Source organism: Oncorhynchus mykiss, chromosome 10, assembly GCF_057628025.1.
Source record: "Oncorhynchus mykiss isolate SJ-2025 chromosome 10, ASM5762802v1, whole genome shotgun sequence".
In the NCBI taxonomy this organism is placed as follows: Eukaryota; Metazoa; Chordata; class Actinopteri; order Salmoniformes; family Salmonidae; genus Oncorhynchus; species Oncorhynchus mykiss.
In genome coordinates, this window is record NC_143031.1 from 17583597 (window position 1) to 17601007 (window position 17411).

Sequence of the window (17411 nt, forward strand, 5' to 3'; positions counted from 1 at the left end):
TAAGTAATTATTTCAGAAGTGTTCAAATGTATTGACCCCAAAACGTATTTTTACGTTTTTTTGATAGTTCTAGTTTAGCCTTTCTGTCTGATCAGTCTATTGCGTTCAGCTCCATATTATGCATTTACATGTTAATGTTTTCAGTTGTCATTTAGCAGACGCTCTTAATTCATAGTGACTTACAATTAGTACATTAATCTTAAACTCTGGTCAAAAGTAGTGCACTATATAGGGAATAGGGTGCCATTGGTTACAGAACCAAAATATGAATGCCTCTGTGCCATAGGGCGAAAAGACCCTGCAGGGTGTGCCGGGGTCCAAGCCAGCCATCATCACAGCCTCCAGACCCATCACCAAGATGATCGTGACCCAGCCGAAAGGCATGGGCTCAGGGGTGCAGCCCAACACCACCACCAAGATCATCCCCACCAAAATAGTGTACGGCCAGCAGGGCAAGACCCAGGTCAGTAACAGTCCAACGCTGTCTATGTAGGGTGAAGTTGCCCCTAGACGTTGGCTCTTGGGTCAGTTTTGCCTTTACCCCTCTAATGCTTAGGTTTGGGGAAGCTGATCCGAGAGCTGTCTGTACTCTGGGGAAACTTCACCCTGGAGCGTCTCAGCCACTCAACGAGTAGTGTGAACGAGATCATTTCGTACTAAAAGCTCTTTGTCTTGGATACAGTTCTTTCGGAAAATATTCAGACCCCTTGACTTTTTCCACATTTTGTTATGTAACAGCCTTAACTTAAAATGGATTTAAAAAAAATAAGAATTCCTCGTCAATCTACATGCAATACCACATAATGAAAAAGCAAAAACAGGTTTTTAGACATTTTTGCAAATGTATACATTGAATTAACCACAGGTGGACTCCAATCAAGTTGTAGAAACACATCAAGCATGAGCAATGGATACAAGATGCACCTGAGCTCAATTTCGAGTCTCATAGCAGAGGGTCTGAATATGTATGTACCTAAAGGTGTTTCTGTTTTTATTTAGCACATTTGCAAAAATCTCTCAACCTGTTTTCGTGGCCTCCGGAGTGGCGCAGTCGTCAGTTGAACGGTGTTTCCTCCGACACATTAGTGCGTCTGGTTTCCAGGTTAAGCGAGCAGGTGTTAAGAGGTAGCGCGGCTTGGCAGGCCATATTTCGGAGGGTGCATGACTCGACCTTCGCCTCTCTCTCTCTCTCGAGCCCGTTGGGGGAGTTGCAGCGATGAGACAAGATCGTAACTACCAATTGGATATCACAAAATTGGGGAGGAAAAGAGAGGTAAAATTACAATAAAAAAAAATATATATATATATATATATTTAAAAAAAACTTTCGCTTTGTCTTTATGGGTTAGTGTGTGTGTGTGTGTATGTATATATGTATATATGTGTGTGTGTATATATATATATATATATATATATATATATATATATATATATATATATATATATATATATATATATATATATATATATATATATATATATATATATATATTTATTTAACATTTTTAGGATAGGGCTGTAATGTAACAATGTGGAATAAAGGAAGGTTTCTGAATACTTTCTGAATGCACTGTATATTTTAACTTCTGTCCTGAATTACCAATGCATCAGGTCAGTGTAACTTTAGGATTGCAAGACCATACCACTTTAAATAGGCACATTAATTATATGTATGATGTAAAAAAGGAACACCAGGACACTTGACATTGGTCTCGGCTGTGCTGTACTTTATGGAGCAACAAAAACTATTTCTCTAGTGCCATTCACTGAGCTCTTCTAGGTGTGTAATATTGAATATAACGTTTTTTAAACATTGATTCGTGTCCAGGTGCTGATCAAGCCCAAGCCCATCTTCCAGACTGCAGTGTTGAGCGAGCAGACCAGGCAGCTGGTGAGCGAAACACTGCAGCAGGCGTCCAGGGTGGCTGACGCACAGGAGGGGGCGCTGAAGGATGAGTCAGGTGGCATCGCCGAGGGCAGCTTTCAGCCCGCCGATGGCTCCAACAGCAGCAGTCACGGTACGTCGTGGCACTCCACATAACAGCAAGAAGTACATGATATAGCCTGCAGTCTAACTACGAGAACAAAAAAGACACTCAAGTTAAAACTGTGTATTGTAGTCTCACACAGCTATTGACTACCTCATCTGTAGTATGAAAGTGTATCTATTCTCACAAGTATCCAGCTAAGTTCAATTCCCTTCACTTTCAAATGGTAAATGGCTCCACTCGCATAATATAATTATTTCAATTCCCTTTTACTTGAATGCCATGTCCAATTTAATTCCCACATCGACTGGAATCTAAAGGGAATCCGCACAATTCCATATGACTTGTTTTGGTTGTTGTCACCGGTCAGACTCCCAGCCCGTAGTGCACATCATCTCCTCCAGAGGGCAGGAGTGGGCTGAGCAGCATGAAGTGTCGGTGGAGTCCGGCCCCACCATCATCTACCAGGACGTGTCTACGGGGAACGTGACCCAGTCGGCCACCTCAACCATTAAGGCCCTGCTGGAGCTGCAGCAAACCACAGGTGACTAACAGAGTGACCACCGTCACCATGACAACTACCATACCACTTACCAGGGTTGGGGTCAATTCCATTTCAATTCAGAAACGGAGTAATCTTCCTGGCAACAAGGCTAGTCACCTGTTAATAGTGCTTGTTATTATGGCTGGGATTCTATCCCAGAAGTCAGTGCAAGAACTCTGGGGGGTTTCCAAACCACTTCCCCTTTTGTAATCTTTATTGCTGTGGACCTTTCACTGACTTCTTGTAAAAGGCTGTTTGTTGCTTGATATTGAGCGTGACTGTGTTGAGTGTGACTGATGCCTGATATACAAAAACATCCCCCTTTTAGTGTTTGCAGATAGAAACGAGATGGAGCCATCGCCATATTGCACCTATCTAGTCCTTGCTATAGTGGTAGGGTTGGCTAATCTTGGCAGGGTTAGCCTGACCTGACTCAAATAATATAGATATTAAATTTGTACACCGCGATTAGTTGAATTAGGTGTGTCAGTTGCTGTGCGAATATCCTGACACTGCAGCCCCTAAAACGATGTTTAATACAAACGACTTGAGAAGAAAGCCCCAGCTTCTGACACCTCAGTTTTTCCACGCATACAAACACACAATTTCTTACCGGTGCAATTAATGGGCCTGTGGCGCATTCAAACACAGCCTGATCACAGGTCAAGTGACTGGACTCTCTGGGACCTGATTCTGGGAGAATCGGATGTAAAAGTGTTCGTCGTTGGGGTCAGACTGCTCTGAACTCTAATTCTCATGTAAGTGACGGTACTTTCTTGTCCCGCGTCTTTCCAAATATAAATGGAGTAGTTGTTTATTAGATGACTGATAGTGACAGTCTCTGTTGCCTTTACAGTGAAGGACAAGGGTGAGGCGAAGCCCAGGCAGCACACCATAGACCTGAGCCAGATGGCTGTGCCCTTTCAGATGGCCCAGGACAAGAAGCAGCAGGATCCAGTCTCCCCTGGGACATCCACTGTAGAGACTGAACCGTCCACTGAATACATAACTGCTGGTACATGAACTGACCACTCGGGTTTCTTCCCAAATGGCACCCTATTCTCTATATAATGCACTACTTTTCACTGAGGTCCAGCCCTGTTCAAAGGTAGTGCACTATATAAGGGATAGGGTGCTATTTGAGAAGCGAGCTCACTGAAACATTTCTCCTTGGGCATTACACACAGCCAAGACACTATAATCTCTTACTTTTTAGTTTCTCAGATTTGATCAATTGTCATATTACACTGTATTGTCATCACTTTAGGAGGACACCTAAAATGATCCCCAAAGTGATATGATGTTCACTTTCTTTTCATACTGTTTCATTGCGAAATACATTGATGTACAGTACCAGTCAAAAGTTTGGACACACCTGGGAATTTTTTCAACCAGCTTCATGAGGTAGTCACCTGGAATGCATTTCAGTTAACAGGTGTGCCTTGTTAGAGGATACGTTCATTAGAGTTACCACCCAGAGGATACGTTCATTAGAGTTACCAGCCTCAGAAATTGCTTCAGAGTTCAAGTAACAGACACATCTCAACATCAACTGTTCAGAGGAGACTGCGTGAATCAGGCCTTCGTGGTTGAATTGCTGCAAAGAAACCACTACTAAAGGACACCAATAGAAGAAGAGACTTGCTTGGGCCAAGAAACATGAGCAATGGACATTAGACCAGTGGAAATATGTCTTTTGGCCACAGCATTCTGCAGCAATATACCATCCAATCAAGGTTTGGGCTTAGTCCCACTATCATTTGTTTTTCAACAGGACAATGACCCAACCCACCTCCAGGCTGTGTAAGGGCTATTTGACAAAGAAGGAAAGTGATGGAGTGCTGCATCAGATGACCTGGCCTCCACAATCCCTCGACCTTAACCCAATTGAGATGGTTTGGGATGAGTTGGACCGCAGAGTGAAGGACAAGCAGCCAACAAGTGCTCAGCATATGTGGGAACTCCTTCAAAACTGTTGGAAAAGCATTCCAGTTGAAGCTAGTTGAGAGAATGCAAAGCTCTCATCAAGGCAAAGGGTGGCAACTTCGAATAACACTTTTTTGGTTGCTACTTAATTCTATATGTGTTATTTCATAGTTTTGATGCCTTCACTATTATTTTACAATGTAGAACATATTAAAAATAAAGAAAAACCCTTTAATGGGTAGGTGTGTCCAAACTTTTGACTGGTAGTGTATATCATATTTCGTCACCCCTTAATGATATTACACCTTGGATGGAAAATTATACACTTTCCTACTCATGTATTCAGGGGTTTACACACAATTGTAGCCCTTAACCACGCAGAAATAAGCAAAGTGAAAAACAGCAGGCTGTTCTATACTTAGCTGTACTCACTAAAGAATGTCTCGAAATAATGCAGTTCCGAGTAATTGAGAGCAATTCCATGTTAAAAACAAGGTTTCCATCCATAAAACATTTTAATTACAGGCAAAACAAAATACAATAGACAAGGTGGGATATTTTTGTGTCAGGAAAATTAATTATGCGATAAATGGTGGAAACTATTTTTTTATCCACAAATATTGATATAATAACCCTTATATTAAATTAAACTAGGAGTCACCCGATGACATGTGTGGTCCTCCCAGCTCGTCGGGAAAACATGCAGTTTATTAGGCTACAGATTAAATAAGTTATGATGAACTTCAGAGGGCGGTGAAAGTGCAAGGTGATGAGCTTGATTCTCCTTTCCAATAAATATTGAGGGTCTTATTCTGGTGACATGATTGATGCTTGGCTGCCGTTTGACAAATAAAAATCATTTTGTCCATAATGATCTCATCATGTACAGTGCCTTGCGAAAGTATTCGGCCCCCTTGAACTTTGCGACCTTTTGCCACATTTCAGGCTTCAAACATAAAGATATAAAACTGTATTTTTTTGTGAAGAATCAACAACAAGTGGGACACAATTATGAAGTGGAACGACATTTATTGGATATTTCAAACTTTTTTAACAAATCAAAAACTGAAAAATTGGGCGTGCAAAATTATTCAGCCCCCTTAAGTTAATACTTTGTAGCGCCACCTTTTGCTGCGATTACAGCTGTAAGTCGCTTGGGGTATGTCTCTATCAGTTTTGCACATCGAGAGACTGAAATGTTTTCCCATTCCTCCTTGCAAAACAGCTCGAGCTCAGTGAGGTTGGATGGAGAGCATTTGTGAACAGCAGTTTTCAGTTCTTTCCACAGATTCTCGATTGGATTCAGGTCTGGACTTTGACTTGGCCATTCTAACACCTGGATATGTTTATTTTTGAACCATTCCATTGTAGATTTTGCTTTATGTTTTGGATCATTGTCTTCTTGGAAGACAAATCTCCATCCCAGTCTCAGGTCTTTTGCAGACTCCATCAGATTTTCTTCCAGAATGGTCCTGTATTTGGCTCCATCCATCTTCCCATCAATTTTAACCATCTTCCCTGTCCCTGCTGAAGAAAAGCAGGCCCAAACCATGATGCTGCCACCACCATGTTTGACAGTGGGGATGGTGTGTTCAGCTGTGTTGCTTTTACGCCAAACGTAACGTTTTGCATTGTTGCCAAAAAGTTCAATTTTGGTTTCATCTGACCAGAGCACCTTCTTCCACATGTTTGGTGTGTCTCCCAGGTGGCTTGTGGCAAACTTTAAACAACACTTTTTATGGATATCTTTAAGAAATGGCTTTCTTCTTGCCCCTCTTCCATAAAGGCCAGATTTGTGCAATATACGACTGATTGTTGTCCTATGGACAGAGTCTCCCACCTCAGCTGTAGATCTCTGCAGTTCATCCAGAGTGATCATGGGCCTCTTGGCTGCATCTCTGATCAGTCTCCTCCTTGTATGAGCTGAAAGTTTAGAGGGACGGCCAGGTCTTGGTAGATTTGCAGTGGTCTGATACTCCTTCCATTTCAATATTATCGCTTGCACAGTGCTCCTTGGGATGTTTAAAGCTTGGGAAATCTTTTTGTATCCAAATCCGGCTTTAAACTTCTTCACAACAGTATCTCGGACCTGCCTGGTGTGTTCCTTGTTCTTCATGATGCTCTCTGCGCTTTTGACGGACCTCTGAGACTATCACAGTGCAGGTGCATTTATACGGAGACTTGATTACACACAGGTGGATTGTATTTATCATCATTAGTCATTTAGGTCAACATTGGATCATTCAGAGATCCTCACTGAACTTCTGGAGAGAGTTTGCTGCACTGAAAGTAAAGGGGCTGAATAATTTTGCACGCCCAATTTTTCAGTTTTTGATTTGTTAAAAAAGTTTGAAATATCCAATAAATGTCGTTCCACTTCATGATTGTGTCCCACTTGTTGTTGATTCTTCACAAAAAAATACACTTTTATATCTTTATGTTTGAAGCCTGAAATGTGGCAAAAGGTCGCAAAGTTCAAGGGGGCCGAATACTTTCGCAAGGCACTGTAGGCTATACGTGCGCTCTAGCCAACAGTGCTATCTGTGAACACTGTACTGTATCTGTTGGCTGGAGTGCACGTGCCTTTTATCTGCAACAAGTCAATTTAATGGAATCACCACCCTGGTGGGAAAATGCGCACATTGTTATTAAGTGGATTTTAGAATATTCACATGCAAACTCTGTTGCCAATTGGATGGGAACCTAACTTATGATGATCTCTCTTTGTGCAGTTAAAGCCAGCCGGGCCGGACCATCCTCTGGAGGCGACATGGTCATGTCCGCTAGCCAGCAACTGGCGGCGTCCTCACAGAGCACAGGTCACACCCCCATGGTGGTCAAGTCCATCCCAACTTCCTCTGCGGTCACCGTCACACGCATTGTCCAACTGGTGAGACAAACGCCTACCTAGTATATGAACTTAAAAATCACATACATGAGGCCTCCCGGGTGGCGCAGTGGTTAAGCTGTACTGCAGCGCCAGTTGTGCCACCAGAGACTCTGGGTTCGCGCCCAGGCTCTGTCGTAACCGGACGCGACCGGGAGGTACGTGGGGCGACGCACAATTGGCCTAGCGTCGTCCGGGTTAGGGAGTGTTTGGCCGGTAGGGATATCCTTGTCTCATCGCGCACCAGCGACTCCTGTGGCAGGCCGGGCGCAGTGCACGCTAACCAAGGTTGCGGCTGGGTTGGATGCGCGCTGTGTTAAGAAGCAGTGCGGATTGGTTGGGTTGTGTATCGGAGGACGCATGACTTTCAACCTTCGTCTCTCCCGAGCCCGTACGGGAGTTGTAGCGATGAGACAAGATAGTAGCTACTAACAATTGGATGCCACTAAAATTGGGGAGAAAAAAGGGGTAAAATTCAACAACAACAAAAAAAAAATCACAAATATATGTTCGTCTTTGTATTCTTCTTTTTCTGGCATAGGATCTCACTGTTCATTAGGAAAGTGTACATCCTTAAAATAAAGTGGTGAGGACGCATGAATGTGAAATATCAGAATAATAGTGAGTGATTTATTTTATTTCAGCTTTTATTTCTTTCATCACATTTCCAGTGGGTCAGAATTTGTAGTATTTGCTAGCATTGCCTTTAAATTGTTTAACTTGGGTCAAATGTTTCGGGTAGCCTTCCACACAAGCTTCCCACAATAAGTTTTGGCCCATTCCTCCTGACAGAGCTTGTGTAACTGGGTCAGATTTGTCGGCCTCCTTGCTCGCACACGCTTTTTCAGTTCTGCCCACAAATTGTCTATAGGATTGAGGTCAGTGCTTTGTGATGGCCACTCTTGAGATGTTGCTTCAATATATCCACATAATTTTCCCCCTCATGATGCCATCTATTTTGTGAAGTGCACCAGACACTCCTGCAGCAAAGCACCCCCACAACATGATGCTGCCACCCCGGTGCTTCACAGTTGGGATGGTGTTCTTCAGCTTGCAATCCTCCCCGCTTTTCCTCCAAACATAGCGATGGTCATTATGGCCAAACAGTTCTATTTTTGTTTCATCAGACCAGAGGACATTTCCCCCAAAAGTACGATCTTTGTCCCCATGTGCAGTTGCAAACCGTAGTCTGGCTTTTTTATGGTGGTTTTGGACCAGTGGCTTCTTCCTTGCTGAGCGGCCTTTCAAGTTATGTCAATATAGGACTCATTTTACTGTGGATATAGATACCTTTGTACCTGTTTCCTCCAGCATCTTCACAAGCATCTTCACAAGATCTTTTGCTGTTGTTCTGGGATTGATTTGCACTTTTCGCACCAAAGTATATTAATCTCTAGGAGACAGAAGGCGTCTCCTTCCTGAGCGGTATGATGGCTGCGCGGTCCCATGGTGTTTATACTTGCGTACTATTGAACATGATACCTTCAGGCATTTGGAAATTGCTCCCAAGGATGAACCAGAGTTGTGGAGGTCTACAATTTCTTTTCCGGGGTCTTGGCTGATTTCTTTTGATTTTCCCATGATGTCAAGCAAAGAGGCACTGAGTTTGAAGGTAGGCCTTGAAATACATCCACAGGTATACCTCCAATTGACTCAAATTATGTCAATTAGCCTATCGCTTCTAAAGCCATGGCATCATTTTCTGGTATGTTCCAAGCTGTTTAAGGCACAGTCAACTTAGTGTATGTAAACTTCTGACCCACTGGAATTGATACAGTGAATTGTAAGTGAAATAATCTGTCTGTAAACAATTGTTGGAAAAAATTACTGAACAAAGTAGATATCCTAACCGACTTGCCAAAACTATAGTTTGTTAACAAGACATTTGTGGAGTGGTTGAAAAAAAAGTTTTAATGACTCTAACCTAAGTATGTAAACTTCCAACTTCAACTGTATCAATATGCACCAATATTCAGGTAACTGCCAAAATAATGGAAACATGAGGGATACAAATAGTGTTGAATGCAGGTGTTTCCACACAGGTATAGTGTGAGTTAATTAAGCAATTAACATCCCATCATGCTTAGGGCTATGTATTAAAATGCTGGGCAGGCCATTATTTTGGCTACCATGGCTATGTCTCCATAGGATGACAATACCCCCATCCACAGGGCACTAGTGGTCACTGAATTGTTTGATGAGCATGAAATCGTTATAAACCGTATGCCATGGCCGTCTGTCACCAGATATCAACCCAATTGAACACTTATAGGAGATTCTGGAATGGCGCCTGAGATAGCGTTTTCCACCACCATCAACAAAACACGAAATTGCGGAAGAATGGTGTTGCGTAGAGTTCCAGACACTTGTAGAATCTATGCCAAGGTGCATAGAAGCTGTTCTGGATCATGGTCGCCCAACACCCTATTAAGATACTTTGTTGGTGTTTCCTTTATCTTTAGCAGTTACCTGTATTTCTATATATACCACTATTGTTAATGAAAGTATGTCATTCCAGGCGTCGGAGGGCCAGCTTATCCACAGTAAGCAGGCGGAGGAGATGGTGATGGAGGAGGGTGAACTAGAAGGGGACACCCTGGACCCCCAGACGGGCCTGTTCTACCGTTCCATCCAACTCGCGGCAGCCCCTGCCCCTCAGCACCACACACTCCCCCAACCCCAAAGCCAGTCACACTCTGAGCCCCAGTCGGAGCAGGGCAGACACATGCCCCACTCCACCCAGCCCATGCCCCACTCCACCCAGCCCCCACAGCTACACAGCAAGCCCCAGATGAGCCAGCCTTCCTCCACCTTGGTGAAGAAGCCACCCCAGCTCCAAGAGCAGTACCAGCCCAAGCCCCAGGCTCCAGGGCAGAGCCTGAAGGAGAGGCCCTCCTCTGCCTCGGGATGCCCCCAGCTGGTGGGCCTGGGCACCCCTACAAAGCCACCCTCCCTCACCCCCCAGCTCCCCAAGCTGCAGCAGGCACCCACCTCCCACCACAGGCCCATCCACACACAGCTGTCCCAGCCGCCACCCCTGCAGGCCCACCACCCGGTGGGTGCAGACAAGACCCCTTCCACAAGCCTGGTGAGCACCATCCCTCTCTGATGGACCTCCAGGCCCCAGTGACTATTTTATTTATTGGTCCGTGACAGATCAGGTTGACACAGTGAATCATCAACTGTCAGATGCATTGTGCCATAATGCTTTAGAATAGAACTTCATTTAAACTTTATTTGCCCTCTAGATGGATTTTGCCTTAAACATTTAAAAGCATTTACACCGAGTGCACATTCCATACATGTAAATCTTGTCCTGATTCACAGCACTTGTACCTTGATGGGCCTTTTAAGATCAATAAGATAAGACAAAGCTCTGGGCATCATGCCACAAATTCCCTTCCCATCAGATCAGTGTTGTTTGTACAGTAGCGCAGGAAGCCTGACAAAACCTTCACAGCCCTGTATGACAACCTGAAAATAAATTACCATTGTTTTTCATTCAAAAGGGGGCATGAGTTTCCCCATGCCCTACACTAGTTCCAACCATAGAAATGGAAGGGGAAGCCCTTTCAGACCATGGCAATTTGACTAACACTCATGGGTACATTCAATATGGCCGCTGGTCTACATATTACAGAACATTGACTTGAATTGCAATGTCTGTTCTATTAATTTCTATAGTTCCAACCAAATCCATTTTTCCCCTCTCTCCCCCGACATAGCCGCCAATCATCACCCAGGGCGCCAGCATCACCAAGATCACCTTCGGCGGTAGCAGCAGCCACCAGTCCCCGCCCGTGTCCAGCAGTGGCGAGGCCACAGCAAAGCTGGTCCCCGCCGAGCCCAGCAGCTCGGGCCCGTCCGGCAGCGAGAAGCCCTCCGTTTCGGACATCCTCAAGATTTCCATGATGGAAGCGGAGATAGACCCTAGCGCCGAGCCAATGGTGGTGGACTCGTCCAGCGACTGCAGCCCCTACGGGAAGGGTGTGGGGGCAGGGGGAGATTTAGGTGTGTTGGGGGGCTCAGGCCCGGTCATCAGCAGCTCGGGGGCCTCCCTGCACCACTCATCCCACTCCAAGCCCCAGCACAGCCAGTTTAGCCGCATCCAGGGCCTAGTGGCCAAGGGCAAAGAAGACCTGGACGTCATTGAGGTACATTTCTGTGATTTCAAAGATGTATGTTATAGCATAGCAAAGCCTTACTAATTACATATTCTGAGCCATATGATTAACATCTCTTAAACATTGCTTATTATAGGACAACGGTCATCTAAGCTTTTAACATCTATAGACAATAAAAGCTAAATAACATCCGTTTACTCCCCTCCCCAGGTGATCCCTCGGTACTCTATCATGCCAGACTCCAGCCAGTCCAACGTGGTGGTGGAGCCCAGCGGCTTCCTGGAGATCAGCAACTACACCAGCCAGCGGCTGGACGAGGAGAGCGCCATGGAGCAAGAGGTGGACAGCAGCAATGACGAGGCCACCACTGTCAGCCCCATGGAGGGCTGTGCCGACCAGTCCCAGTGACCACTACACATGTCAACTCCGTCACACACGATGTGTGGCAGAGATGAGGGTGATTACGGTCATCACAGTGACTTGTGGTTATCTCCCGACTTAGTTAGAACCCTAATCACGTTACGGCAAACGAATAAATGAGGTATTTGCATAACGGTATTTGATTCGACAATGTAAATTTTAATACATGATAGTACAGTTTGAGTTTCTGACTTGTAAAAAATAAGTTTGATGGCCTTCAGATTACTTCAGTTTGTTTTAAAGTGGGCACATGCAGTGATTCAAGATTTGTCACAGACAATAACGGCTGACCATAAAGGGATTGTAGTAACCCTTGAGGAATTAACACTTTGAAGTTGAAACAGTTGGTAAGAACAATTGTTGGAAGAAAAAAGAAATACAAACAAATAAATACACATTCAACCTTGTTAGTTTGAGTTTTTCTGTTTTGTGTTCCCTGTGTAACTTTTTAGAAGTTTAACTAAACTTTTATACAACAGCTTAAAACTGTTTTTCTGTTACAGGACTGCACACAATTTGGCATTCCCTTGGTGAATGTTGTTTTGTACATGACCTATCAGTCCATCTTAATGAATTGAACTTTCAACATAAGGAAATCGCCAATGTTTCCACCAAATGTTTATTTTCATTAAATCATAGGGGTAAAAAGAAAGGCTTAATGTGAGGGCTAGATGTAAGCTAGGCTAGTGTGTGTGTGTTGGGAAGTTTCTGTGAATACCAGCACCCTTTTGTTAGTGCCGTAATTCTGGGTTGTATAAATTACATTTTTGTCATTTAGCAGATGATCTTATCCAGAGCAATTTACTGTTGTGAGTGCATAGATTATTTTTTTTTGTACTGGTCCCCCATGGGAATCGAACCCACAGCCCTGGCTTTGCAAGCTCCATGCTCTACCAACTGAGGCTATACAGATTTTGTGAGTGTGTTTACACAATGTGGTTGGTCTAACTGCAGTGTAGTCAGCGATGGAGATGGAGGCTAGCCATTGTGCTAACTAGCCTACAGAGCATCTGTGTACTGGACTGGCTGAAAGGGGAATCTGTCATTCATTATAGGGTGCTTTTGCTCTCTCGTCGGTCTTTGGCGAATCTTCTCATGTTATCCACACAGAGGGACTTTGTGTCCGGATATTGCTAAAGCCAGGAGTATGCCCAAGCCCAAGGGAGGATGATGTAGACCTACAACTAGCTCTCCCCTCATTTACTCCTTTGAGTGGTTAGCATTGTGTGCTAACAAACCATATTAGTAGCCAAAAGATGATTAAACGGTTCATTTCTGGATACAGAAATTGACATTTTGGGCATTGCTTTGAGGTTGTTTCAGGCTGAACATGTGACAAGCATCTGTTTTGCTAATTGAAATTGTAAATGATTCTTCAACTCACATGGATTCTAAATCATGCCTTTGTAAAACTGAAAATATGTAAGCATTGGCAGCACATACCATAATAAATCAGGTGTGTTTTGTAAGAATGGGGGACCACAGACATAATCATTGTCCTTTTATTTAGCCTTTGGTTGTTTTGTATTTTGCCCTAATTACATGCACAAGGTGTTTATAACCCATTATCAGTCACTATTTACAAATGTGCTTCATAATATTCCACAAATTTCCATTTGAAAATCCCTTTGTATATATATATCATTGACACCATGCGCAAACTGTCCGTCTTGTTTGCTGCACCTGTTTTATAACTGTATCTACTCATTACAGCTAATGGGGAAACTGCACTCTGACAACAATCGATTTACAGGGGTGTATTCACTAGGAACCACCCGGTTCGAAACGGGACGGACTAACCTGAACTTGTCCAACAAACACTCATTTTGGTTGCAAAATGTTTCCAGTTGCAAAACGTTTTGCTACGGTGTGCATTAATAAATGCACCCCCGAATTTCTTTTTCTATTTTAGTACAATTAGATAAGGAAGTGAGGTCACACGGGAAGCCCCTTGTGGGATACCATAGCAAAAAACTGTCGTAACCTCTACGCTAGAATTTCCATGAATAATAGATTCTCTTTAAATTCTAAATAGACCTTAAAAACCCCTTGACGTTGTCCGCGCCCCGCGGAAATGTAATTAGCGTAATAAAAAAATCCCCATAAAAATCTCTGTTTTAACTAGAGACATCTGTTTTTTTTGCATGGGCTGCAATCCACCGCATCCACGGTTGTCGGCCATGCGCTACTGTGGTGAAAAGTTGCAGAGCTATAGTGTGTTTGTCAGACGATGAAATATCCCGAAAATTGGTATTCTCACGAAAACGTCTGTAGCATCCAAACTGATATGACCCCTCTGTGGAAAGATGAGACTCTCACGAACACGTCCTCTGTTTTGCTATACGATCCCCGACTCGTCTAGTCGGTTCTCCCAACTTCTATTTGTAGCGTCTGAAAAGTACGAACACGTACATTTCAGGGTTTTTGACGTGGACGCCCCACAAGACTGAAGGTAGCCTGGTACCAGTTTAAAAAATAAATGGGAGCATATATGGAAGTAGTTTAGTGCGTAAAACCAAAAAATGGGTTTTATTATATTGTCCCCTGAAATAAAAATAATACCCTGATCGTTCTCTCAAATATAGAACAGACACTTCCAAACAAAAGTTTTTCCATGTATGAATCTGTAATTTAATGTGTTTCTATTTGCTATAGCAGAAAGGTCAAATTCAATGTTTCATCAAATATTTTTGTTTATGCCTAAAGGGGTCTTAAAATTCTACATCAAATCTCCAAATGAGCATTGTTATGACCATCTTAAAAAATGTCATACGTTAGCTTAGTAGACCCCATTTTGAATGGGGTCTACTGTATCTGAAACCTGTGCTAGTTGATTCCATTGAATACAACCTTTTTCAAATGCAATCCCCAACAAAAATATGCATAGTGGTACTTGAGAAGTCTCAATTGCTGAATGTAACTTCATAAAAGAGGAACTGAGAGAACTTTCACTGCCAGGCTTGTGGTTCAGGCTCCCAAACATCTGTGTGTGTTTAGACCTTGCAACCACAGATCGACCAGCGCAACCACAACTAGAACACAACCACTCAACTCCGCTACCCACCTCAGCATGGGAGCAAGCAAGTCTGTGCCTCAATATAGGAATACTCTTTTTACCCAACCGTGCTGACCCGAACCGTACTATACTGGCTCAGATCATTTCCTTTCACTATGTCCTTTCCATTACTATTCCAGCTACTCTGGTGGATGCATACCCAGCCCAGTCCAAATGGTTTGGCTTAGCTAAGTAGAGTGAAATCACAACTTGTGCATTTATTTCAGTCACACAGATCATTTTTCTTAAGTTCAGATCATTTAATTTAGGTTCCCTATAAGGTAGACTGTATCTCTGCATGCATATGTTAATTAAAATGGGATACATTCTTGTTGTTGGACACGTCCTTCCTTCTAAGACGTCTACTGGCATCACTAGAATAAGAATCTTTAAGATACACACTCGGGTTGTACATCTATCTGCATTTAATTTTCACACAATGGTTGTGCTATTTTTTTGTGATAAAACCATTGTCCAACCAATGTTTGTGACATTGTTTTTGTACAGAAACATTCCACTTTAGCACAACCATTGTGCCAAAAGCATTGTATATCAGTTCAGTGTGTGCGGAGTGGAATCCAGCCAGAATCTGGTTTGTGGTAATACTCCTGGTTAACCTGATCCCTCACTTTAATACTCACTGTGGTGTCCATGGAGGGAGTTGAATGGGCATTTGGGGCCATATGTATTAAATGTCTCAGAATACGAGGGCTGATTTAGGGTCAGGTTTTCCTTTTAGATTATAATGAATAAGACTACATGGACAGGGTGGATCTGATCCTACTTCAGTACAGAGTGAATATGTTTCTAGATCATTATGCTGTGCCTCACTCGCTGGTAGATTTGTGGGTGTCATCTGTTTTTCTACCCTCCTATCGATGTCTGACCGGGCTTAGTTGAGGTGGTAGGGTCACTCCGACTCCTTTTTCAGTGACTGGTCCTCTGGCTATTCCTGTATTCATCAACCTGGCCTGCTTTTGGTCTGCCTTTCTCCTGCTTTGGAATTGATATCCTGGGTTGAGGGTTGATTGTGCTCAGGCTGAGATCTGTCCGGCAGCCCAGACGTATTTGGACGTGGCCCTAGGATATGTGACTTTATATAGTGGCGAAGTAATTACAATTTAGCAATTGACACTGGAGTGATAGATGTGCAGATGAGGATGTGCAAGTAGAAATACTGGTGTGCAAAAGAGCAGAAAAAAACACATGAGGTAGGTTGGTTGGATGGGCTATTTACAGATGGGCTGTGTACAGCTGCAGCGATCGGTAAGCTTCTCTGGCACCCAATGCTTGAAGTTAGTGAGGGAGATACAGTGGGGCAAAAAAGTATTTAGTCAGCCACCAATTGTGCAAGTTCTCCCACTTAAAAAGATGAGAGAGGCCTGTAATTTTCATCATACGTACACGTCAACTATGAATTTATTTGCAAATTATGGTGGAAAACTTTTGTTAATGACCAAATACTTATTTTCCACCATAATTTGCAAATAAATTCATTAAAAATCCTACAATGTGATTTTCTGGATTTTGTTTCTCATTTTGTCTGTCATAGTTGAAGTGTACCTATGATGAAAATTACAGGCCTCTCATCTTTTTAAGTGGGAGAACTTGCACAATTGGTGGCTGACTAAATCTTTTTTTGCCCCACTGTGTAAGTCTCCAACTTCAGTGATTTTTTTCTTCTTCTTCTATTCGTTCCAGTCATTGGCAGCAGAGAACTGGAAGGAAAGGCGCCAAAGCAGGGGTTGGCTTTGGGGATGACCAGTGAAACATACCTGCTGGAGCTTGTGCTACGGGTGGGTGTTGTTATCGTGACCAGTGAGCTGAGATAAGGCGGAGCTTTACCTAGCAAAGACTTATAGATGACCTGGAGCCTGTGGGTTTGGCGACGAATATGAAGCGAGGGCCAGCCAACGAGAGCATACAGGTCGCAATGGTGGGTAGTATATGGGGCTTTGGAGACTAAACGGATGGCACTGTGATAGACTGCTTCCAATTTTCTGAGTAGAGTGTAGGTTACAGCCAGGTCTCATGTCACTGATGCCCCCCCCCCCACACACACACTTCGAGGAGACGTGCAGGTGTGTGTGTGTGTGCGTCTGTGTGTGTGTATTTCCATATTTATGTATTTATGTGTGTATGCTGCTACATGACAACTCCCATCTTTTCTTGTATAACATCAGAAAACGGTAGAACACCACAGAGGTTCTTGTCAACATGTGAAGTGTGTGTCAACATCTGTCACCAATATGGACTGCGCTGGTGAGGTAGGCATACTGCATCTGGTAGGGCATTTTTTAAATCAGTGCCCTTTCTGGATTTTACAGCACTTTACTGCTGCAACTGAAATAACAATTTATTGTTAGAATTTCTGATTGATGTCGATTTAAAAGTGAATGAGACACGTGCCGGACAGAGCAGCCAAAGCCATCAAAGCCATGTGCTAGGCATCTGATGAGATAAAGTT

At 43.4% G+C, this 17411-nt stretch overlaps 1 protein-coding gene across 6 annotated transcripts in view; it reads left to right on the forward strand.

The window, feature by feature from the left end:
• Positions 1-12296, forward strand: part of emsy (EMSY transcriptional repressor, BRCA2 interacting) — a 35494-nt gene extending 23198 nt beyond the window's left edge. For 2 of the 6 annotated variants that reach the window (XR_016483598.1, XR_016483597.1), the window contains 9 exons: positions 287-463; positions 1829-2018; positions 2359-2532; positions 3184-3290; positions 3389-3547; positions 7191-7348; positions 9864-10433; positions 11071-11499; positions 11680-12296. Coding sequence is in view for 4 of the 6 variants with exons in the window: in XM_036989816.2 (XP_036845711.2) it covers positions 287-463; positions 1829-2018; positions 2359-2532; positions 3389-3547; positions 7191-7348; positions 9864-10433; positions 11071-11499; positions 11680-11877 (2055 nt within the window). In the remaining 2 variants the exon portion in view is untranslated. The remainder of the gene's footprint in view (positions 1-286; positions 464-1828; positions 2019-2358; positions 2533-3183; positions 3291-3388; positions 3548-7190; positions 7349-9863; positions 10434-11070; positions 11500-11679) is intronic. The other 4 variants (XM_036989816.2, XM_090186043.1, XM_090186045.1 and 1 more) reach the window with 2 other exon arrangements.
• Positions 12297-17411: the final 5115 nt, after the last annotated feature.